The 26152-nt window shown below is 43.5% G+C and overlaps 1 protein-coding gene across 1 annotated transcript in view; it reads right to left on the reverse strand.

Annotated features, from left to right (window-relative positions):
* Nucleotides 1–3213: 3213 nt before the first annotated feature.
* Nucleotides 3214–26152, reverse strand: part of nfatc3a (nuclear factor of activated T cells 3a) — a 63507-nt gene continuing 40568 nt past the window's right edge. The window contains exons 5-10 of the mRNA XM_070975161.1: nucleotides 25544–25716; nucleotides 25081–25221; nucleotides 21158–21213; nucleotides 20844–20970; nucleotides 17741–18835; nucleotides 3214–5434 (exon numbers count right to left, since the gene is read on the reverse strand). Of these exons, the coding sequence (XP_070831262.1) occupies nucleotides 5358–5434; nucleotides 17741–18835; nucleotides 20844–20970; nucleotides 21158–21213; nucleotides 25081–25221; nucleotides 25544–25716 (1669 nt within the window). The 3' untranslated portion in view covers nucleotides 3214–5357. The remainder of the gene's footprint in view (nucleotides 5435–17740; nucleotides 18836–20843; nucleotides 20971–21157; nucleotides 21214–25080; nucleotides 25222–25543; nucleotides 25717–26152) is intronic.

A 26152-nucleotide genomic window follows, 5' to 3' on the forward strand; every position in this document is an offset into this window, starting at 1 on the left:
GCTGACAGTCTTCACACCTACATGCAGTGTCACAGACAGTGTTACATGCTGCCAAATTCTATGAGAAAGTGACTCCCAACAAAAATTTTAAAAAAGAGAGACGATATGTTTTCACGACACCACTTCATGGTGCCAAATACGATGTCAAATTCTAACAAACCAGCACTGCAGTTAAATCCATTTTAAATTCTATTTTATCCATTTCCATCCATCCATCCATTGTCTTCCGCTTGTCCGGGGCCGGGTTTCGGGGGGAGCAGTCTGAGCAGGGACGCCCAGACTTCCCTCTCCCTGGACACTTCCTCCAGCTCTTCCGGGGGGATCCCGAGGCGTTCCCAGGCCAGCCGAGTGACATAGTCACCCCAGCGTGTCCTGGGTCTTCCCCGGGGCCTCCTCCCGGTGGGACATGCCTGGAACACCTCCCTAGGGAGGCGTCCAGGGGGCATCCGATAGAGATTCCCGAGCCACCTCAGCTGACTCCTCTCGATGCGGAGGAGCAGCGACTCTACTCTGAGCTCCTCCTGGGTGACAGAGCTCCTCACCCTATCTCTAAGGGAGCGCCCCGCCACCCTGCGGAGGAAACTCATTTCAGCTGCTTGTATCCGGGACCTCGTTCTTTCGGTCATGACCCAAAGTTCATGACCATAGGTGAGGGTAGGAACGTAGATTGACCGGTAAATCGAGAGCTTCGCCTTTCGGCTCAGCTCCTTCTTCACCACGACAGACAGGTACAGCGACCGCATTACTGCAGCCGCTGCACCAATCCGCCTGTCAATCTCACGTTCCATCCTTCCCTCACTCGTGAACAGGATCCCAAGATACTTGAACTCCTCCACTTGAGGCAGGAACTCTCCCCCAACCTGAAGGGAGCAAGCCACCTTTTTCCGGTCGAGAACCATGGCCTCGGACTTGGAGGTGCTGACTCTCATCCCAGCTGCTTCACACTCGGCTGCGAACCGCCCCAGCGCATGCTGAAGGTCCTGGCTCGAGGTAGCCAACAAGACAACATCATCCGCGAAAAGCAGAGACGAATGGTTTGCCAGCATTTCCTCGAGGCCAACCGGTAGTCCTCCTCCATGGCCTCCCCGAACTCCTCCCAGACCCGAGTTTTTGCTTCTACAACCGCCCGAGCTGCCGCATGCTTGGCCTGCCTGTACCCATCAGCTGCCTCAGGAGTCCTGTGAGCCAACCAGGCCCGATAGGACTCCCTCTTCAGCTTGACGGCATCCCTTACTTCCGGTGTCCACCACCGGGTTCGGGGGTTGCCGCCACGAGAGGCACCGCCGACTTTACGGCCACAGCTACGGACGGCTGCATCAACAATGGAAGCGGAGAACATGGTCCATTCGGACTCAATGTCTCCAACCTCCCTCGGGATCTGGTTGAAGCTCTCCCGGAGGTGAAAGTTGAAAACTTCCCTGACAGTGGGTTCTGCCAGACGTTCCCAACAGACCCTCACGGTACGTTTGGGTCTGCCAAGTCTGTCCCGCTTCTTCCCCTGCCAGCGAATCCAACTCGCCACCAGGTGGTGATCAGTTGACAGCTCAGCCCCTCTCTTTACCCGAGTGTCCAAGACATACCGCCGAAGGTCAGATGACACGACTACAAAGTCGATCATTGACCTCCGGCCTAGGGTGTCCTGGTGCCACGTGCACTGATGGACACCCTTATTCTTGAACATGGTGTTCGTTATGGACAAACTGTGACTAGCACAGAAATCCAATAACAGAACACCACTCGGGTTCAGATCGGGGAGGCCGTTCCTCCCAATCACACCCCTCCAGGTGTCACTGTTGCTGCCCACGTGAGCATTGAAGTCCCCCAGCAGAACAATTTATCCATTTCATAAAAGCCAAATTTGCTTTTCATGGACACAGAGTGGCACCAAACCAGTACCCTCTACAGGCAGGCAAAAAGACCGTGATATGTGCAGCTGTGTTCACACCATATTGTCTTTGTTATGTTTGTCGAAGGTAACCTTTGAGTAAAATACCCATAGTGTGCTGAGTTGTGAACAGATGTTGGCGTGATGGTGTTGGAAGAACGGTTGAGCGGACGGGACAGAGTTGGGAAAGAAAAGGCCATTTTTGTATCACAAGCATGGGGAGAAAAAAAAGTGTCACAAAGCTGAGTTTTCTGTTTTATTGATATACACTACTTTAGAGCCTACAGTATGATGCAAGGTATTCCCTTTGAATAATTTCAAAAAGCACTGCAGTCTTGAAAATTACAAAAAATTTTAACATACAAAATATACAAGAAATGACAATACAAGGCTCGGTAAACATCAGCATCAGCTAAACCTGTATTTCCCTTTAATTATTTTACAAAACGTATATATATATACACGTATACATGTACATATATATACATGTATACGTGTATGTATGTGTGTATGCATATATATATATATATATATATATATATATATATATATATATATATATATATATATATATATATATATATATATATATATATATATATATATATATATATATATATATATATATTCAACACTCATACATGTCCCCAACCTTTTAGGAATGACATCCATTTCAAAGTATCAAAAATAGAGTTGTACAGTCTCTGTTGCTTAACCTTACATAATGTAAAATGGGAACATATTGTTCGGTCTTTGGTTGTGACAGAAGAGGACGGCAGCCAGAGATTACTGTCAATGCTGGTTTTGTTTCATTTTTTGTTGACTCAAGTCTTTCAAGCTGCACAACCAGCTTCTTATGCAAAAAAGCCATCCCCCTTCTCCCACCAAACACCTCAATGTCCACCCTGTGCCCCCCCGAAAACAAACAAATAATAATAATAATAATAATAATCATTACTGACTTATGTCTTAGTCATGAAAAATGAAAATCAACCCAGAACAGCATACAGACACACTGACAAACTGGTTTTCAAACAAGAGTTAAGGCATCCTAATAGTTTACATAGTGACATGATACTCTCACTATCTGAATGTTTTTTTTCTTTCCGCTCTGAAGTTCATAAGCAACGTTATTACAAATAGTTTATAATCTCATTTTTCATATTTAATGTCGTATCTCACATTTGCTGCTGTTATAGTTTGCATAGCCTAAATATGTGTGTGCTTCTGTTGTTGAAAATAGGACTCTAAAAATTCCTGTCTTCTGTACAGCATATTTGGTACAAACACCAACCATCCATCCATACACACACACAAACACACACGCTCACTCACACACTGATCCTATTAAGATGCTTGCACTGCGTCCTTGACAAGGCAGATTGGCTGATGGACAACTCCAGGATGCTAACAGAATCGATCAAGCATCTACAATAAGTCTACACTCTATTTCTATAGGCATCAAGGTCTTTTTTTGTCTTTTTCCCCCTCATTTTTAAAGGCATTAGGCAGAATTTTAATGCATAGCAGAATCATTTTCACCTGGAAACTGTCTTCAAACCGTCGTAAGCAACACTCCTCAGCTCTCACATCAGGGAGCATTATTGTCAAGCTTAAGGCAAAAAAGCCAAAGGGAATCTTCACACCAGAATCTGTCTGTTCACACCCCCATCGTAACGGACTAGAAACCTGCCTGAAAACCAGACTGAGTTATTGCCGCTGTGCAGGCACTGCACGTCTGTCAGCGTAGGAAATATTAATGAATACATCATAGTGAGAATAGACACCATTCTGGGGACAGTAAGGACAAGTCTTTGATTGTGAACAGCACATACTGATTGTTGCAAACAGGGGATGTTGAAAACCCCATTTCATTTCATCCAGATGTTGTTCTGTTGGGATTTTACCTTGTTCATTACTGAAGGGGGAACAATACATCATGTACAGACATCTTTAAGTATAAAATATTTTCAAAACTTTTTGTTTTTCCCATTAACGTGTCGCCTAGGCCGTCATACCGTCACAGGTACTGTGGTTGTTAGGAATTAGAAGGCACGCAGGGCCCCTGGGAGATCTGGGGAATTATTGCATGAAAAGAAATTTTCAGAGCCAGACAGACCTCAGAGACAGACCTCTCTGTCTCTGAGGCTTCACGAAAATACTTCTCTGTAACATGGAAATAACGGGCATCTTCATATTTCGTTGAATGAAAATGATCCGGAGGGTGAACTGACACCATCGCTTCTTCACGATTCATCAAATCATGTCCACATGACCCAAGTCACACATCTGCTTCTGAAAAAATATTATAGACAAACTCAAAGCCAGCTGTGCAAAACGACAAAAAAAAAGCTTTTGCTACCATTCAAAGCTGCTAAGTGTTAATAAGGCATTTGTTCAACTTGAAGAAAATAAGGAAACACAGGAGAGAGAGGACGTAAAGATGAAACAGGAGAAACAGGGGGTTCATGTACAGATATCTACACGGCTGCAAGGTTACTAAATGTTGTGGAATGTTGCAGGTTGCAGATCCCAGACCAGCGCCAGAGGAGCTCGTCCTCCCTGCCAGGCCCTTGCACTCCAGACCTGAATGGTTTTATCATTTAAAAGGGAGAAAAACAAGGACTGGACAGTGTCGTCATCATGAAGCCACGAGCGGAAAACTGCGACCGGACTGGAAAGTTCAGCCAGATATTCTGAATGTTTCTGAAAGATTTCTACTCATAGTTGAAATTTTGAACAGCTAGGTTGATTTGATTTGAATTTGGAAATCCAATTTTACAGCAAATGACACACATTTTTAGAACAATTTCCAACTTGCACGTGTGATTAGTTTTGCCACATCGCGCTCGCTCAGGCAAACCTACAATGTTTTGGAGCATGCTGGGAGTTTTGGTATCCTGGCGTCTATCCCAGCTCTGGCTTCCCGTGACAGCACGGTGCACTCCTGAGTCTCTCTTATTCTTTTGTCTCTCAAGACGTCTTCATTCACGAAGGTCAATGCTGGTGAGAAGAGGGACGACAACACACGCCGTTGTATTGTCTCCACTACAGAAAGTTATTTGAAAAAGACAGTACTCCAAACTCACAGAGAGCTGATTGGTCAGGAAGACAGCTGTGCTTTGAAAGGTTGGGCCTAATGAAGAGGGACGGCTCGCATCTCCACAATCTCATTAGTCCTCATTATTCTCCAACCATCTCAGCCGCATGTCTACATATTCCTGCAGGCTGCGTCTACATCTCTAACCGAGAGAAATAGTACAGTTTCAAATGCAATAAGAGGAGACAGATGAGAGGGTCTTCTAGTCAGACTGGTGGTCTGGCAGGTCCATGAGGCTTTAACAGAATCTCCAATCTCTTTTTTCTTCCTGCCCTCTTGTCCCAGGACCAGCAGCTGGACCAGGTTCCAGGGTCAGTGTGGAGCTGTGGGTGTTGCAGGATTCAGAGCTGGAGGAGATGAGCGTGGGCTGAGCTATGACTGGTTGTGTGCTGATGGAGGACCATGAGTGCTGGGGGACTGGGACATGTCTCTGCCGATGATTTCATTCACTGTGAAGGTAAGAAACAAACAAAAAAACACGTATTATTACTTAATCCATTTATCCTTTACTTAAATGCGCCTTGAGGCAGCACATCTCATATCATTTAGCCTGGAAATCTGTGATGGGAGTATGATGCTGAAGCGCCGAAGCTTGTCTCACTCTTGTTGTATCAAATGAAAAATACCATGTGAGCGATGACATCCAAAGCTTCAAATAACACTGCACATGTGACAGCGTTAGAGCTGAAGGATACACACAAGTAATGCACATGTTGGTGGGATAATAACAGAAGAGAATAACTGAGAAATAAGGTGATGTCCACTATAAAAACATCATGGAGATATTAAGTTAATGAAAGTCATATCTCAATGAAAATCACTCTCTGCTATCACTTCAATGCTACACTACATCTGAGTGTATACACTGTTTGGAAAGCAACAGATGTCACTGCGCATGTGGAGTTTGAGGCCTAGAAGCTTCACATCTTTTATCAGAACAAACAGTCAGAAGCCTGGACAGGCAGCGGAAGTACAGCATTCTGGCCAGCAGAGGGCAGCCTCGTTCCACAACCAGTTCCTAACCAGCCTGAACGCTGCTGAGCCCAAAGTGAGAAAAACTCAGACAAACTGGCAAACACCTAGTTCACATAGTCACATGAGATATAATTACTTCTGACAACAAATGAGAGAAACTATTCCATAAACTAAATGAGCCACTTCTGACCTTTGAGTGCAACAAGTGCTACTACAGCACATTGACTCCTAAACGCCATCCTGTACGGCTGTCCGTTACTTCATTAGCGCTTTAATGGTGGCTCGGTACATTTCCTCAGGCCTGTTCATGGGGTTTGTAAGGGCCGCGTAAAACCAACCCACTGTGAAAAACATGTTGTCGAGCCCGGAGTGGCACTCAGGCGCAGCGAGGTCACCCACTCCATCGACACATTAAGAGCCTGATCTGAAATAAATAACAGATAACTGTTTTTCGCTGTGCTGCTGCCTGTTTTTCAAGCAGCCTGTGTGATTGTTTCACATCTGCTGCCTCCATTCACACTGGGACCACAAGAGACGCAGCTGTAAAAAGTGCAGCCGTGAAGTCAATCAACTTCAGAAACTTTGACGTGGTGAGGAAGACACGAGGACAGAGACTTTCATTTGATTGGAACTTGTGGAAAATGTGATGTGCTCGTCTTTTTTTTCTTCCATACATGCATGTGCGTTCAATTTTCATCCCGCTACTTCTTTAAGGAATTTTTTTTTTAAAGCATTTTAGAGGTGATGTTGACAGGTCAGGAACACAAAGCGCAAAAATCAGGCTGGGCAAACTGGTTTGGGAGGGTGCAGAAGAGACCTCTAGCCCAGTTTGACACTGGGTTGATTTACAAGCAGACCTGTTTGTACATGACATGTCAAAATACAGCTCTGCTCCTCTCCGCCTATTTCTCTCCACTCGTTGTGCACATGGACTGTAAGATCTCACATTCCCCAGGCCATATTGAACACATGTATTACAGTAACTCAACGTAAAGAAAAAAAAAAAAGGCAGGACGGGGTGACTCAGTCAGCGATGAGCAAATGAACCCAGCCGAGTGTTGAAATATTTAAATCTGATGACACACCGAGTGAAACGAACGCTGTGAAATACAACAAACGTATTCATTAAGCAGCACAGCCTTCAACAACTTTGTCAAACATAATAATCGTCAGAGCTGTGGCCTTTCCTTCTGTTTCACAAGTTCACCATCTCCTCCTCGAGCTGCAGGCCGCTCTTCTCGTGTATTAACTGAACAGTTGTTTCACCGTGTTTGTCACGGGACCAACAGTTTTCATTTTGTCTACATTCTGTTGTTTTATTTGTGTTTTCTGCTGCTTGCTTTTGTGTCTGGCCACCATCACTCGCATCATCCTGTTCGCGTGGGAGGCTCTTCCTTTCCAATGTCAACCATGTTCACACGCAGTCACACACACAGCACCACCACGCACTTCTGAGACGACACCGAGACTATCAAAGGAAACATTTACCTTTGTGTATCTAACACCGAGGTCTAATATACAACAAGTTGGCCAGCTTATTGATTTTGTCACACAATTCCGTGGGTGATCTCTCAGTCTCCTTTGAAGGCCATGACCTTTCAAAATACTAGCGGTGCAACTGTGCTCGAAATAAACTGCATCTTAGAGCTGTTCAAGGACCATCACAGCAGCGGTATCAATGACGTGAAAGAGCTAGTAACTCCTTCTTTTGTCCAAGCTCCACACCGAGTTCATAAAATTATTTAGACTTCACTCATAATACATCTAATACAGAACAAATATATAAAAAAAACACCACATGTGAGTCTACATTTGGTCAAACGTGGTCTATATAAGGCTCTAATTGAAATTAAATTCCTGGGTCAATCACAGAACCGTGCTTACAGGCCCGTCACAGCCTCCTGCACAGCTGAAATGTTATGTGATAAACTGCAGCTCTGTCGACTGGCAGCGAATCTGCTCTAACACCGCAGGAATACGAAGCTACGAAGTACGAAAGACCGACATCAGGTGGGTGTTTGCAAAAACATATCACTTTCCGCTGAACTGATTAGATTTTTACAGAGGCAAACATCGACCTATCATCTCATACACAGAGACACACAGGGCAATAAGTGTGAAACAATCTGAAAACCCATGACTCAATGAAGTCTAATTCCTCTCAATTTGATTCACACGGTTTTCTCATAAAAAAGGTGCCGGAAGAGGTTTCCCCACACAATGTGTCTGAACATTTTCGTTCGGCTTCACTCTCGATATTACAGCTGCACACCATGTAAATTTGGACAAGTTGATTTGCAAGAAGACTGAACTTATTTTGGAAGTGAATTTCCATCTCAGTCTCAAAACAGTCAACGGAAAGGAGGAAACTGCACCTTATTCTTTGTTGTTTTCCCTCTTATTGATGCCAACAACTGACTGAGAGAGGAATCACTATTGAATAAAAAACACGAAATCCCCATAAAAAAAAGCTGAAAACCAGAGAGAAAGCCTTTTACAGAAAACCAAAGCTGAATTTTCCCACAATAATGAGCGATAATCTATGCTTCAGATACAATCATTCACTCAAAGATTGAGCTCCACACATCAATACTCCAGAAGTGAAAGAAAGTTTTGAGTCGAGCTGAGCGTATGATGAGTTTCATATGCTGATGGTGTCTTCTCAGATTTACTGGTATTGCTCATGACAGTGCAACAGAAATGCGGTGATTCAGCGCTGCCAGCCATCGTAACAGTGGCTCTAAATGGCTCAGCCAGAGGGAGATCCTCTGCAGATGACTGGGAGGGGGGCTCCCTAGTCAAAATATACATCTACACTCAGACCACTGCTACTACTACTAATACTACTGCTCTCAGGTAGGCATCCATCAGACGGATGCCTCCCCTGCATGCTGGTGGATTTTAATGCTCTGAGCATGCAGCACTGGGAGGAGGTGGGAATTCAAAAAATAACAGATTAAAATCACAAAGCAAGGGAAGTCTGAGGCCTCTCCTCTCCATCATCTCTATGGCAAATTGTTGAGTTTAGGCAGCTTTTACCCATTCACCCTGCAGCCCTCTATCAATCTGACCTCCTTTCTGACATACACTCAACTGAAAACAGTACAAAGACAATATATTTAATGTCTGACCTCATCAGCTTCATTGAACATCTGTTTATTCTGAATTTGCTGCAGCAACATGTTTGGGTTGGGACAGCAGCAGCTAAAGACTGGGAAAGTTGTGGAACGCTCCAAAAACACCTGTTTGGAACATTATACAGGTAAACAGGCTCATTGGTAACAGGTGATAGCATCATGATTGGGTATGAAAGGCTCAGTCGTTTACGCTCGCTGTCAGTAAACACAGTTTGTTTGCGAATGGCTGAATTCTGTAGGACCAAGCAGCTTCGTGTTTATGAGAAACTGCAGGGAAAGAGGGGGAAGGCGTAGATCTCTGAAATATGTTAGTTTGAGTCATTTGTTGAACTAGGCATTATTGTTCGCTGGCGCTACGCATCAGCAAGAGTCCGGAACAAGACAAGGGGTTCACGTTAATGTCACACAGAGGGTGCACGAGAAAGATAAAACCACAAAATAAAGTTATCCTAGAAACTAATTCATGGTCAAAGCTACATACTGTCTGCTGAATGAAAGGTTCTTCAGCATCCCTGAAAGAAAGTTTCAATTCTCACAGGAGGCCAACGAGATCGGGTAATCTCACGTCTCCAGTTCTAAAGTGAATGTCAGAGGAGGTACGCTGAAAAGATTTCCATAATGTAAAACAGAAGTGAAACAGGCAGATGGACATTCGGTATGATAAACACATCGACAGGCAAAATGGAAAATGGGTAATTATCATAACCCTCTGTGACACATTGAAAAAAGTTCCCTGACCCAGGCTTAAAAAACATTACTCTGGCAGAGCAGCTTAAGCAAATAACTTGAAGACAGACTGATTTTTGAGTCCAGTAAATGAAGAAAACATGCCACAATGGAAAACATTTGTGCACAGGGAACAGAAAGAGGCAAGACTTAAGTCTGCCTGCAAGAGGGAATATCAAAGCCCACAGTTTCCACTCGCAGGGCCCTGTAATGACATGCATGCGTCTTCACAAAGCCTCAGGTACGAGAGAAAAGGTGAAGTAAAAGTCCACTGAGCGACCAAACACACACACACACACACACACACACACACACACACACACACTGGAAATAGATGGTGAGTTGATGGAACTTGGTCTGAAATCTTCCAGATCTGCCTCAGCAAAGCTTTCTCTGCTTCACTCTTTTAGCTCTGCTGCTGCTCTGCGATCCTTTTCTGTTTTTCATTTCACTTTTGGAGTAAGTGAGAGAGTGAGTGGGTGAGGGCAGAGAGTGCACCGGAGAAGCTCGGTTAAAAGTCAGTTTCTCAAAGTCACTCATTTGTGTGAATCATAGGTAGATTTCCCATTTGATCTGACGGTAAGTGATTCACAAGACCTTTGATCTGGGATGCAAAGTAGCGGCTCTGTTCAGCAGATGACCGCAGGACCGGGCTTTAGGGAGGAAACCACTGAGGCCCAGATTGGCGGTACAATAGATAATAAGACATGATGTGGGACTTATCAGCAGAGAGCATGAAGCTGATGAGCTTCTGGTGTCAAAACCATAATTACACTTTAGCTTTTCCTGCCATTCAACAGGTGCTGGTCAGGAGCTGCTGACCAGAAAGGAAATGTCAGAAAATGGTGAAAATAATTGTTAAACTTTTGTCCTCCAATAGCTTGTTTTTGGTTGTTAAAGATACATGAAAAGCATCAAATCCTCACATTTGAGATGATGATATGAGGGAACGTTTAGTAATCATCATCATTCACTTTTCAAAAAAGTGTAAGAGGAGTTTAAAGAAATGGCATTTTCCTAGTATCTGACAGGACATGGCGGCAACTCAACAGCAACATCCAAAGATGACTCACCCAAACGCACAGAAAAACTATTTAAGCACACTGGCACACACACATTTCAGCAGCTAAGCTTTTACTAGTGGGAGTTAAATCTACTTCACCGCGTTCTGTCAGGTCCTCACTTCTGCACCATGAGAAATGTGGGGACTAGTGTTCATTTTCCAGTCCAACATCGGCACTCGATGCTCGGCTGACAGGCACAAATCAACACTGACACTCGGGAACAGCAGAGGAGCAGCCAACAGAATCCTGGCAAAGTCCCGATTAAAGACAGCGCTGTTAATTTTCCTGATAATATGATAAGTGAGTATTCAGAAACATGAACAAAGACTTCATATGTTGCTCTCATCTCCACTGAGGGATTTCCTGGCTTCCCCCCCCCCCTCCTTTTTAAGAAAAAGGCAGCTCTGGCACCGTCTCCACACCAGACTCCAGCCTCTGCCAAGACCTCTGCATTACACACTCTAAGACCTTAATTGTATGGAAAGATGACACAGAAAATCCATTTCCACTTGTTTCGGGGGAAAAGACCAGCAAATGTTTGCCATTGTTTTTAACGAGCAGCAGCAGCATTTGATGGAACGTATTTTCCTCCCACTGTTGTTTGTTCATGCCATCGAATCACGAGTTCTGTGTTATTACTCTGTTATGGTTGGTTAATGGCAGCATGAAGCCTCTAAGCCAGTCCCGTACACACACATGCACACAAAAATGGATATTTATTTCTGGTTGTTTCATACAAGTGACCGCAGTTAAACGAGCTACAGAGATGTTTACATTTCTTCCTCGCTATGTACACAGACATGAAAAGATAATAATTGTGGAAAAAATAGTTTGTCTGATGCAATGTCTTGTGTGATGAATTCTAATGTTTCATAAAAGGGCTGCTCAGCCAGGGTTGCTCAATATTCGATGCTTTTAACTCTAAATGTTTTGCCTTGTTGTCGAATGATGGTTGTTGTTGGTGATGTTGTGGTTATTAAATGACAATAAATGACGCAGGGGTTTCGTTACAAAAAAAATAAATTTGACAAAGTTCTTATGAACTTTTTAGGCCTTTCCAAAGAAAAATCTGTGAATCAAGATAATAGCCAAAAAACAAAGGTAAGTTCCAGGTCTAATTTCATGTTTAATTTCATTTGGAAGTCATATTTCTCACCACCTGTCAAAGGTAAATCCAACATTCACTGGCGTTTTCTCCCTGGTCTGGTTGGCCAACCCCTGAGAGAAGGATCCAAGTCTTTTTGGATTGCTAGATGTTGGCCAGTTCACCTCTCATTTGTTTTACTCATTTACAGCCTGACATTTTGCAGCATTCAAGAGGAATACAGTACAATCAGATTGTGGGCAGAGAGCGGCTTTGTGAACTGAGGGAGACTTAAAAACCAGAGGACTGGGATGCTGCTGATGGTTCTCAGTGGGACTGGCAGTGCTGACAAGTCAAAGAGCGCTTTGTTTTTATGTTAAAGCAATAGTCCGACGTGTTCGCTGCCTTGCCGAGTCACATGAGAAGAGCAATACCACTTTCATAGCTGTCTGTTAAACATATGGCTTCAGCCAGTAGCCTGTTAGCTTAGCTTAGCATACAGTCTGGGGAGAAACAGCTAGCCTGGCTCTCTATGAAGGTAACAAAATCCACCTACTAGCTCCTTTAAAGCACACCAATTAACATGTTATATCACGCTTGCTTGCAGTCTTTGAGCAAAGCTATTTAAACTAAAGCTAAAACAAGATGTGGTATTTACGGGGAGTCACCTGCCAGATTGTTGCCGTACTGCCAAGAGCAGTCACCAGACTGCAAGAGACTTCACGAGACTTCCTGCAAAGCAGTCGTCCAGCACATAACCCCCATAAAACCGCAATGTTTTTACACCTGAGTTGTTGTATGGATTAAACAAGACACAGCATGATAATTAGTGACCTTTACTGGTGGGCACTGGTAGGTGGATGTTGTTTCTTTTGGACAAAGAGGCTATTTCCATGTTCTCTTCTTTCATGCTACATTAAGATGGCTGGCTGCTGGCTGTAGCCTCATATTTAACATACAGACACGAACGGGACTGATCTTCTCATCTAATTCTGTGCAACAAAGTGGATAAGCAAAGTTTCCAAAAATTACTGCTTTAACATTTCTCTCCGGACATTGATTAAACACCCCCTCAAAAGTCATCCCTGTTCATCGAAATTGCATATTCAGCAGTTTTTTCCATGAAAACATCCCTTCGTGCCTTACACTGGCTTACTCTACACCTTTACCTTACACAGTATGAGGGGATCTAAGCTGTCCAGTCCTCTGTCTCCACCCACCCCTCCTCCGCTCACCTGCAGCTTCGACTCTGCTCATCAAACACATAAAGCTATCTAACAGACTGTTTCGAGTAATCTGTTGAGTGTTTGCTGTAGCTTTCTTCGTCAATACCCTCAAGCCATATAAAACATCATGTCAGGCATTTGATATGAATCATCATGTAACTTGGCAGGCTAACGTTGGCTAACGTTATCTAGCACACTGCAGATTTGTATGGATGCAGCCAATGGATAAAACACAGGAAAAGTAAATCAAAACCAAGGCTATCTGAATCCCTGTTTGTCTGTCATTGGTCTACTGCAGTGCCATGGTGGAAATGCTCAGCCATGATGCTGCCTGCTTAGTTTGTTCATATGTCTTCTAGGATATGAGAAACACCATTTGTTAACAAGCTTGAAAACTTGATTTTCACTGGAGGGGGACTTTAGTATAAAAATGCTCCTTCATGGACAGCAACATTTTTTAGAAAAATGCAGAACGCCTGTGTGCAACTCTGTGAGTAACAATGATATAGCCTGTTAAAATTCTGACTGTCATAATGTCAACATATGAGGAACAATTGCGGGGCACCATGTGTGACGCCTCAGCTTTTTTAGCAACAGCTCCTGGACCTTTCTGTCTACTTCAACAGTCTCTAAAGAGAAAAAAAAAAACAAAACAATAAAATGGTATATTTAAAAGATGTGTTCCCTGCACGGACGATGCCTTGTATATTTGATTACATCTACAGGAAAGCGTGTGTCACTCCCTGTGTGTGTTCATTCGTGTTGTTACTGTGTCTGTCTCTCTCAAGGAGTGCAGGCAGCAGGGCTTGGCCTATTATTAACCCTCAAAGCCGTGTTCACAGTTTGAGGCAGCTGTGCATTTGGGCAAGGCAGGCCCAACAAAGGACCGGCTTCTGTTGTGAACACACACACTGCACACACTACCGACACCAGAGTAACTGTGCACATGCACACAAACACAAACGCGTTATCCCTTCCCATCCGTGCTCTGTAAACATAGAGATCGTCACATGCTGATTAATTAGTTAAATGCACAGTTCGGCAGCTCAGGGGCTTCAGATTCTGTCACCATGACAGCTATAATCATCGTCACAGGAGGGCCCATTCTTCAAGCCACCACTGTGTTTATGGAGTAACCAAACACACAAGTTTACAGGGCTTTGGCAAACCCGGCTGACTTTCACACTGTGGATACATGGTAATTTATTATAAAAACAGTGATAATATTCTAAGCCCATCAATCATCTGTACTTGCTTATCCTTAAGTCCTGTAATAGCAATAAAGTGAATAGTGAATCTGTATTTGTCTTTCAGTTTTTTTTTTTTTTTTGCTGAGGTGCTGTCACGCCAGTCTCTACTCCACATGTACCAAACAGTGACCATGAAAAACCCGTCTTTGATAATATTTAATGATGGCAGCACCCAACCTTGCTCTGTTCTGTTTTGATTCAGACCTCAAAGCAGTAGAAATACACACATTTTAGGGACATTCAGTTATGTCCCATGTTGCTGTGTTGAGTACATTATCCGTTCATTGCCTTTGTTAACGTTTTGTTGTCCATTTTTTCACTGCAAAATCTAAAAAACATAAAGCCTTGCTGTCGGTCTCCTGTAATTTAAAAGGAGCTAAATTATATATATTTTTTTTCTTCTTATATTTGATCAATCCCAGTTTTACTGTAACTGCACTATTGCATTTAGTTGACATGGACAATGAAAGAGGTACCGTATATACTGTAAAAAAAACAGCATTAAATCATCCAGTACACACTTTACTTCAATCTCAGATGCCAAGTACATTTCAGATTGAATGTCTCGGCTGAGCGACCCTGCAGTGGGGTTGGATGCTGACCTTGTCTGTCCATCTGTCTGTCAGTCTGTCTTCTCACCTCCTGTGTCTCCTGCATTGCACACACGCACATAATACACTCACACCTCCACAACATTAAACAGATACACAAACACAATGTCCCATCTAACACACATACGCACATTGACTTGGGTCACTTTGGGGACATTGCTTAGACATATATTCATTTCCTAGAGACTTACCCTAATCCAAACCATTACCACTACTTAAATACTTGCCTAAACCTAACCCTTACCCTTACCTTAAACAAAACGAACCTTAACTTCCCCAAAATCAGCTCTTTTACAATTTGGGACACAGATTTTGTCCCCAGGTGGACAAGCCCTCCCCAATTAACAGGTCATGAGCCTGAAATGTGTCCCCAAAAGTAGCCTAAGTCAGACTCTCTCTCTCTCTCTCTCTCTCACACACACACACACACACACACACACACACACACATCTCAAGCATGCTCTGGTGTGCGTCACTGGGGCCATCTGCTTGCTAACCGGAGCAGTTTTCTACACATTCACATTCGTAGTCCCTCTCATGCCACTGACACAAGCCTGTGATGCGACTGCAGTAGTACTGCATCTCATGCATACTGATGGTAGGATATGCAAAATGATGATTCATTGATTGATGATTGAATACGAGGTGGAGAAATGGTGAGCTGAAGGGAGTAAAGGTGATGCAACCTCAGCCAGTGGTCATATGCACTGCCTTAAAATGTAACAATGCTTAATCATTCAATTATCAATAATTGTACATGCGTATGTATATACATGGGAATTTTTTATGTGATATGAATCTATTTGCCCTTTTGGCTACTCTGTATCTACGTGTGTGCCTTTGTGCCTATCCTGATCTGCTTGTCTGTCAAAGTGGGGTGAATATGGTCTACTTAAGAGAGTGTGCTGCGACCTCCTAAAACTCTGAGCTGGGTGTAAGCTTCACGTCGCTACTTCACAACATGGCCTACAGAGCTGGGCTGGCACAGAAAGCTATTTTTAGCTACAGGCTCAAAGGGAGAGCTTACATTCCCGGCTGAACAGTGTCACTCACAAACTTTTCTCACACTTTTTTTTTTTTTTGTCAGAGTGTGAGGGCAGCCAGTTACTTTTAGAGCGTCTCTGTCTCTGTATATGTGATGGGAGAGACAGACTACATCTGTTTTATGCTTTATGTGAAATAAACAGTGTGCATACATTCGTCCACATGTGAGCCTGTAAAAGGGAAAGACAGAAAGAAGACAGGAAAGTTTGGTCAAAAGGCTTTTTTTTCACAAGGGTTACACATTTAGTTGTGTGTTAGCGTGTGTGTGCATGTATTATGCACTGAAGAACCTCAGTGGTCTCTGGTCTTTCACACACGACTTATTGACAATGGCCCTGTGTTAATTAGGCTGACTCTTGCTTGCACACAATATGACACCTCCCTGGGTACGGCCTACCAGGCTGTTCATTAACCCCAAAACTTTAGGACCCTCATTTGAATGTGGCACTGGGGTTAACAAAACCAGGTGAGGTTCTGAACGGCAGATAAGAAGGTGGATGATTTAGAATAGTTCGGACGCACATATTTTAGGGAAAGAAGTAGAGTTCATGGAGGAGAAAAAAAACCTGCTAAATGCAGGCGCCGACTTCACAGTCAATTGTTTAGTTAAAAAGTTCTCCTGAGCATGCTAAGTAGGGTTGTTAATGCACCTACACACACACTCACATACACACAAACATGCACAGGATGTAATTACTGCAGCGGCACACATCTGTCTTTGCAAGTAGAACAAAATGATGCAATCAACTCTCTCTAACCAGTTCCAAGGAGCCAAAAAAGTGTAATTATTCTCCAACTGCTGCCAGAGATACAGAAGCTTAGCAGTTTACAATTAGGCTCAAATATGATACTAGAGGTATCAGTCCTATTGTGTCCATGTTACCCAATACTAAGTCACAGGACCCCTCAGTAATGAACCTGTGTACAGAACTGTGCACTGCAATGACAGATGAACTGCTATCACCATAATCAGGCATCAAGTTTTCAGCTCCTCCAAAATACAACTGGTGCTCTGTATTGGTTTACATCATCAGATACAAATTTATCCTGACATACTGTAGGGTAAATTGAATCCCTCAGCAGTCCCTTGTTTTAGACTGAAAATTAGATTAATCACAGAGGGGTGTGCTATATGTCGTGTGAGAGGACAGGGTGAAAGATGTAAAATGTGAATATGAGAGCAGATAGACAGAAAACTGGAGAATGAGAGTCAGAAAAAAAACAAAGAGGCACATTTAGTTATGCACACAGTGCCAGATAAAGGGAAAGGTAGATGGAGAAAGGATGGGTGTCCAATGGGTGTCTTTGTCTGAGGGCAAGCTACTCTTTTAAATTGTTTTAAACAGTTTTAGAGTGCTTGCAAATGAATCTGAACAAGTGTCTAGTCCTGATGGCCTTGCTTGTTCCATGACTGCTCCATTAGCTTGAAGTTAAAAAAATGTTTCGCAGATGTGCTTTTCTTTGTCAGTTTTCATGAGCAGACCAATCACATCAGAGAAGCCAGGTTGATGTTATTGCTCTCAATGATTCAGTGCTTTTCTTATTAAAGACATCAGGTGGACACTGACCCTTAGAAGAAAAATGCAAAACAATTTTGAAGTCACAGAAATAAACATGATCAATAAATTTCTTTCTTACCATCATCCAGCGTGATATCCTGCAGGCCGATGGAGCGAAATGTGGGCTCCCTGTCCTCTGGCTCCTGTTTGATGTTGAGCCTCTCCCCATCCGAGGGGAAGGGCCCCTGTGGACTTAGAGGGTGAACCAGAGGCCCTGCTGCCACTGGGGACAGGTTGGCCATGACCGGGCTTGTAGCCTGGGGAGAAGGCTGTCCTGAATGCTGCTGGTGCAGGGGGCCCATAGGACTGCCACCAGAGGTGGGGGAGGATGAGGTGGGGGACTGGTAGGGCAGCGAATGGAGCTGAGGGGAGGAAGGCCCAGAGTGCGGAGAGGGGATCATCCGTGGAGGAGGGGCACTGGATGGCGTGGGGCAGGAGGCTGACCTCTGACTTACCGGGTGGTAGCCCATAGCCCTCTGGAGTTGGGAGGAGTGCTGTCCCACAAGGGAGTGGGCACTGGGAGAGGGCACCTGGGTGGGATTTGGGGAGCAATGATAGCCTCCGAGTGTGTGGAGGTGTGGGGATGACGGTGCGAGCAGGGGTTGCTGGCTCTGGGGAGACCCAGCAATGGGGTTGGTGGTTGAAGAGACAGGCGCTGATGGCGAGGAGCAAGGGGAGGAAGAGTACACCATTCCCATGCCCATTGGGTGTGACGCTGCACTGGGACTGTGCTGAAAGGGCATCCTTTCATAGCCCTGAGGAGGAAGGCTGGACTGGCCGTTGAAGGGCAGGCTATGACCGTGACTGTGGCTGTGCTGCATAGCCTGGTAGGAGGGCCGGGGAGGAGCAGGATGAGGAGCTGGAGCAGAGCTTGGGTGGAACGTCATGTGGCAGTCTGCAGGGGGGTGGTGCAAACTGCGACTCTGGAGGTGAGGCAGGTGCTGGAAAGACGGGGAGCCCAGGGAGGGGCAGGGGGCCTGCAGGGGTAGCAGGCCAGGTCCAGAGCCCGTGGCCAGGCCGTGAGGGGAGCTGGACAGAAGGTTGTCCGATGGGTGGCCCTGCTCAGGAGAAGGCAGCTGGGTGCGCACCAGACTGGCAGCGTGTGCCAGGGGCATGGACATAGGGGGAACTGCAGGAAGGTCCAGCTCGTCTCTGTGCTCCTGTTTCACCATGACTAAAGGGAGAGAGGTATACACAGAGAGACACGGAGGAAGAGAGATGTGATGAAAGAGGAAAAGTACATTGTCAGTTACGTTTGTCAGTCAAATACTACAAGAAGAGAAAGAAAAGACTTTCTGTCAGCTCACTAAATTGCAAAATTGACAGTGTCACTGTTTTTTGTTTTTTTTTGATTCAGGTATAATAATCCAGTGACTTTAACCCACTAGAAAAAGACAGCAGTTGTTTCAAGTTTTCCTGATTTTCAACCCCAACTAATTCCCTCAGTCTGTGGCTTTAAAGTTGAAATATGCCTCAGTAAAATGTGTAAAACCAGGTCATAAGAATCTCAAAGCAGTGAACGTTGTCTCTGAAATGTATGGATTGTGAAATGGGTCCCCATCCAGATGAAAAAAGCCTAACTTAAACCAAGTGACATTTTGATAGTAAATGGGGCCATTCCCTTTTACTGTGACAGCTCACAGCACTGTTATGCCAATCGGTAACCTATTTCCCAATCTGGTGCCTTGTGACAGTGAGTTTTATTTTTATCCAGCTCTGAATCAGAGAGAGAGCATATGTTGTCAGTCCGGGTGCCATCATGTGAAATGGTGTGTGGGAAAAGGAGCCGAATGCCCCGCAGCCCAGATCAGACCAACAGAACAAACGAGTTCACTGATCGTGCCCTCTACTCACCCCATCCTGCCTCTGGGATTGTGAGGCAAGGGGCACGAAAAGGCCAAATGTGGTTTAGTTTGGCTAAAAATGGAGCCAAAGGGAGCCAGAGTGGAAAGGAGAAGTAATGTACTGTATATTTAAACAAAGAACATAATTGAAGTCTGAGTGGTACATTAAAACTGAAAAGTCCTGATGCCTGCCTCAAAATACAAAGGAAGACCAAAAGGCATTTTGTGCCCTGGTTTTCTTTATTAACACGTTACTTTTTTCAGACAATTTTCTCAGAATTCATCCTTAAATTGGGCCAGGGCCTCTGCAGCCCAGCCCACGAGAAAACTTGCCACAATAAAGCAGGCGGTGTCCGTGGTGATACTGGCGGTGTCAGCTTGACTGACAGAGCGGGGTTACTCTACTCTGCTCTGATTGGCCGCCCTAATGTGTCAACGGTGAAAACAGGAACTATCTGTGTTGAGTGGGCGTGCTTGCAAACAGAAAGGCTGGGTGGGTGGAGGGGCATGGTCGCTCATATGCGTACACGCACAAGCACACACAGTGTTGTGGTGAAACTCAGGGTTTAGATGTGTTGCACAAAATGCTCACATGTCATTATATTCCACCAACGGTGTTTTCACTTTGACTGGCTTCAGGAAGGGGGAAAAAAAAAACGATAATATCAAATAGCTCGGCAGGAATTTGACTTATATGAAAAACATGAAGGAAACTTTCAGATCAAAATATCATGAGTCCTGACTTTCCTTGCTGCTAAAATAATTATATCAAACCACAACTCAAAGTCTATGGTAAAAGTTTCCTGGATAGCAAAGGATTTGCATCATAAAACCCCATGCAAATACAGTACACGAGAGGAGAAAAAAGGATGGCTTGGGAGTTTGAGTAGGCTGCACAAAATAAACAGCTGGCAGGTGTTAATGTTATTGTTAGTGGAAGAGCCCCCTCTAAACCACAGCAATGCCTTCCTTGGTGAGAGAAATGGGGTTAGTGAAGCCCCTGTGGAGACATGTGCAACACCAAGAGCATGTTACAACTGTCTCTGCTGTCAGTCACACTTCTTGTTATTATCTTGGGAGATATAACTATGGCAGGAAGCAATACACCCGAAGGAGTGCACGGTAAAGCTTGAAAGAATCTCTTTGTGTAAATGTCTACAAAGTGAGTTGCAGGAAAATTACTTACTCAAATACTTAAGCACCTAGCAACAGCACAAGATTTATCATAATTGTGCTCCTTCGTCTGACCTGTTTTGTTTCCCACTTTTTAAATGTTTTAAATGAAGTACAAAAAAAAAAAAGATGGTCTAAAATTCATTCTAAAAGTCTAAATCTCACCTGAAAGGTAAGTGAAACGTTGTGATTGGCTCCTTTTCCGTTTGCCATTGCAGACATAAAACTGCACCTGTACAGCTGAGCCGACAGTCTTACTGTGGTAGGGAGGGACCTCCACCACGATGCATGACTACAAGAAAACATCTCACTTTATTAACACACCCTTATTGCAGACAAAACATTTGCATAGAATAAAATGCAAGTATTAGTAAAAAAAAATGAAAATGTTTATTCAACTGAAAATATTACAGACAAAATGTTGTAATATCTAATATAATATACAACAATATAACTGTAAGGGTAAATAAACTACTTACTCCTTGAGATTTCTCACGGATTATTTTTGCCTCAACTTCCCACTGTGGTCGCCCATCTAGAATGGATAAAAAACTTAATGGTAAATACTACAGTCAACAGTTTACTCTCTTTTTACATGTAAAATTTATAAAGAATTATTTGACAAACTGGAAAATCAGAAAAGACTTGAGCAGTTCTTAAGTGCAGGTCTGGCTAAAGACAGAGCAACGCATGACTTTTCACCTAAATTGCTAACAAACACACAAGCAGTAATAAACTCATGACTACAGTTTTCGAATTTAGACCCATTTTGAAGTATAGTGTGACATTTTTCTAAGTCACCTTTCTCATCTGGAGTGAGTTGCTTTCTGTTTTCTGCTTTCCTAAAGATGATGTCAGTGTGCAGTGATTTCTCAAACGGAGGGGCATGAAAACAACACAAGGCTTCAAAAGAGCACAAGATTTCAATTTGTTCTCGAGACCTAAGGCACATCGACATGATGTCATTTTTAGAGGCCGAGAAGCCCCATGGAGAAAATCTTAGCAGCTATTAAATAGTAATGAAAAGTCCAAATATCCTGCTGTTTGTCTAGCTCGGTTAAAATTATGGAGAGAGCAGTGGAATAATTGCCTTTATTTTAAAATGCCTTTACACACTGCCAGGTTTCTGGCTAGAAAACATCCTTTCCAGTTTTCCTATGAGGGATCTAATTATTTGGCCAGACATCTTAGGGGCAGTGGCTTGAAGGGAAGCAGTTGGGGTGAAAACACTGACAGGCTCGCCGTGTGGCTGGAACAAATGACAGGCATCACAGCGTCGAGAAGAATAAAAACTCTGACAACAGAGCTAGTACTATGTGGTCTCTCAGCAGAGGCAAATTCATTTTGCACTCATCTATTTCATGTTGCTCACATGGTGGAAGCATGTTCTGCACCTGCATGGCCTCTTCCTCAAAACCCAAAGGATTCCCCTAAATACCACTGTCAAACATCTGCAACATGTCTGCAGATGGGACCAGCTTATGGGTAGATTCTAACAAAGTAAGCACTCAACTGTGAGCCTTGTCACATTTAGGATATTCAGCTTTCTCCCAAAATCCACAACAGCTTTAAGTAGGTGATTTACCTGTTCTGATCTCACCCGAGGATTAGCCTTGGTTGTAGTAATCCACTAGCACATTAGCCAACCATAACAATAAAGGGATTCTCTCTATTGCTTAACTTGTAGATGACAGGGAGGGTTTTTTTTTTCCAATGAGCAAATGACCTTGAATGTCTTTGCAGCCGACAGCAGTGCATTATTGCAGCGCAGCTTGTTGACATTCAACAGGCAGGAGCAAGGGCCCCACATGCTCTGTCAGACAACAAGCACCAACAGGAACCTCATACCACGCTGAGACAATGGCGCGGATCACCCAGACAGCCTGCCCACCCCAGTCAGAGGGGGGAAAAGAGGAGCAAAAATAAAGAAGGTGATTGCTGTTTATGTTGTAACATCTTTGCAAAAGCCCACAGTTGTTTGGCTTTTGCAACAGAAACAGCACAGTGACTACAGAGTGTTAGTCGCTATTCAAGGCAGCCAGCGTTACAGCCTTTAAAGTCCACTCCTTTACGTAAACATTCATCCTTGTAAAGTTGAAATACTCATACCAATTATGGACTTATTTCTAACTCTAACATTTGATGAGGTCTATATATCTGTCTTTCCCTTCTGATCCCTGAATAACTTAAAATTTAATTTGTTAGCTAACACGTATATTTTATTGTTCCTCTCTTTCCTAGAAGATGTACAGACCACTGGTAAAAACAGAGAAAAAACTGAATTTAGAAATTTTCTTAATGGAAAAGCCTGTCATTGTGTAGGCTTTCATCGTATTAACCACCATGTAAACGCAGGAATCACTCCAAAGCTATGCGCATTTAGATACAACAAACCTAAACTATTTTGTGGCACTTTGTGACATTCATCTGCTTTAAAATAAAAACAGATCTCACATGAACAAATAATAGGATTTCATCATTTATTTTACCATCCCATAATCTCTGTGTCGTAGCAACAATAGGCCAGTCCCTGTCTTTCAGTTATGAGGGATGGTGGAAAAACATCTGTCACTGCCTCTGATTCTTTCTTTTCTTCCATTGCTTTACTCCAATCAGTGCCTTTCTGCACTAAAGCAGGTGGATTAGTCATGATGAGGAGGATCATTTACACAAACCTAATCAACATCATCTTCCCCGCCCCTTTCATATTCTTTCTGTCTCCTTCCACACCCTGATGCCTTCATGCACCATGGAGCCCCAGTTTTCCTCCCTACCCAAAATGCACCTCTCTAAGCTTTCCACTTGCTGCTGTGCTATAAAGACTTGACCATCAGTGAGCTGTTTCAACTATGCTGCTTTGCTCTGCCATGCTTCACCTGGTACACCTCAAAGAGCTAAAGACATTCCTCAGGGCTGTTTTTTTTCCTCGAGGATCTCAGGGAAAAGCTCCTACTCACAAACGAACACCACTCAACGTTCTGCCATGTGTGAACTTGATTCTGTTGCTCTACATCACAGAGGTTCCTCAGGCAGGCAGAGACTGGCTCAACGAATGTTATCCATTAAAATTTCCATCCAAGGGAACAGCTATTACATGTGTTTTGATTACAGAGTGGTGTACAAAAGAGAAAAAGATAAGACAGAGAAAGACCGGTGACTTAAAAAGAACGCGATGAATAGCGCAGGGAGTTTAACTAAGTCATCTCTTTAGCCTAGGTATTTGTTAAATGGATATAAGCAACTTTTAAAGTCACAAATACTAGTTTAGGAAACAGAGAATCGTTCTACTTTCATCCTGACTGCCAAGCTCCCACCCTCGCTACACATGTGGTACAAGCAACCAATAGGAGTCCAGACTGCTGCAACAGTGATCCTGCATTAGCTTCCCAAACTGGATACACCGCTAACTGTGATGACTGCAGATGCAGCCCACACGCCCCCTTCCACTGGTCATTTTCATTTAGCGGTTCACATTTGCTAGTAAGTGTGAGACAAAAAAGGCAAATATTCATGATACAACATAATGGCAAGTATCTGATTTGTGTATTTCATTATTCAGCTTTGTGTAATACACTGCAGTGACTTGATTCTGATCTAAAAGGTAATCTAATCAAAATGCTGACTGTAGTGTTTGCTACCAGAGAGTATGTTAATATTGCAATGAAAATGCTCTGAAAACATTCCAGTGTAAATTGTAACTATCAGGATATGCAGTGTGTTGCCTTTTGATCTGAGTTTACTATCTCATGCTTACTTGACAGATAACATTACAAGCAGACATAAATCTGTTCTGCATTTGACAAAACACCCTGTGGGAAAGGAGGACTTGTAGGCTGAGATCATGTGATCTGGAAATTGATACACACAGACATATGACAGATTAAACACTGTGTGATGTTTGAGAAGATCAGTCCAAATTTAAGAGTAACGTTTACTGTAAAACCAGTATTTAGATCCAACCTGCCACTTATCTGTATAAAGCATTCAGTATATTCAATTTCCAATCATGTCCTGCATTAAAATCCAAAAGGACGCAGTAAACTCACTATTAATATGTTTCAGGGAACGCAGCCTTTTGTTTCCGTAATGATAGACAGTGACATGTATCAGCCATGACTCCTACAAAATCTTTAGACTGTTCTGCAACATTTCCAAGCTCTAGTTTCTCGTATATGTGTATAAATCCAAATTCACAACAACTCAAAGCTTGTTTTTTTGACACTGAAGAATACAATGTCTAACAGACCACATAAATGACACACTGAATGTCTTACTCATGGTGGCCTTTCTGAAACAATCTGCCAGACAACCGTGACACTCGATATTTTACACACATAATTGGCACAAGCTGTTTCTGCAGTGGTGTTTCAAGGCAAAGATGCTGTGCGGACATAACACTTACCGGGGCCTTTCTCCAGGAAGATGACCTTGGACTCTGGAAAGAAGTTGGAGCCAGTGATGACCATCTCTTCTCCCCCGCTGACCAGGCAGCTGGTCAGGCTGGATTTCTCTACCTGGGGCAGCTCCTGAGCTGAACGCTGGGCTGAGGGAGACGCAGCAGGGGTTGAGGAGTAAAGAGGATGATCATTTGCTGACAGTAACATCTAATCATGCAGCTTAACTCACTATTGTCAAAAAATATGGGCTAAAAGATGACCACAAAGCTCATTTACATTTTTAACATTCATCAGATGTTCCTCTCTAAAATTCCTTTTCAATGAGAGCACACATTAGATTAAATCAATATCCTAAATCACCAGACTAGAAGCTCGCTAATTTGTGTGTGCGTCCATTTTTCCCATACGTGGCTTCTCACTGAAAGCGTTTGGGTGTGTGAGATTGGAGGCTGGGAAGCTGACACTCACAGCACTCCACAGGAATAGAGGCAGCCTGCAGCGACAGCACCTTCCCGTTGGGTTGAGGGATGTGCACTCGGAACACCACACGGACCCGTGTGTTCTTTCTTCCGATATCCGTCTCTCCCTTCCGCAGCTCAATGTCTGAGTTCCGCAGCTTGAGGATGCCAGCACAGTCGATACTGCAAGGTAGAGGGAAAATAGTTGGCCCAATATGGCACAACCGTGATGGCAATCATCTAAGACATATTTAAGTAGTGAAGGCCTGGGAGTGATAAAACTAACCACAAGCCCAGCAAGGGATTGGCAATGAGAGGCAAATTAAGTGTTGAATCACAAAATAAAAATGCCTGTGAATATGATTTATTACAGCTGTAAATGGGAAAATCCCAACCAAATCCCTTCCTATGAATTCCAACATAAATGAAACCAGACCTTATATAAACAGAATCACTCAGGTGATGCAGAATCATAAATATTCAAATAAAGTTTGTTTCTCCGCTCCCTCAGAAACCCTCAAATTTTCCTTCTCTGCGAACTCTCCTGTTGGTTTACATTAAGAAAATCCATTAAATCCCCTTTGGAAGATGTTACAACCCAGTATGATCATAAATGTGG

The sequence above is a fragment of the Chaetodon trifascialis genome, chromosome 1, assembly GCF_039877785.1.
Source record: "Chaetodon trifascialis isolate fChaTrf1 chromosome 1, fChaTrf1.hap1, whole genome shotgun sequence".
NCBI classification, from domain to species: Eukaryota; Metazoa; Chordata; class Actinopteri; order Chaetodontiformes; family Chaetodontidae; genus Chaetodon; species Chaetodon trifascialis.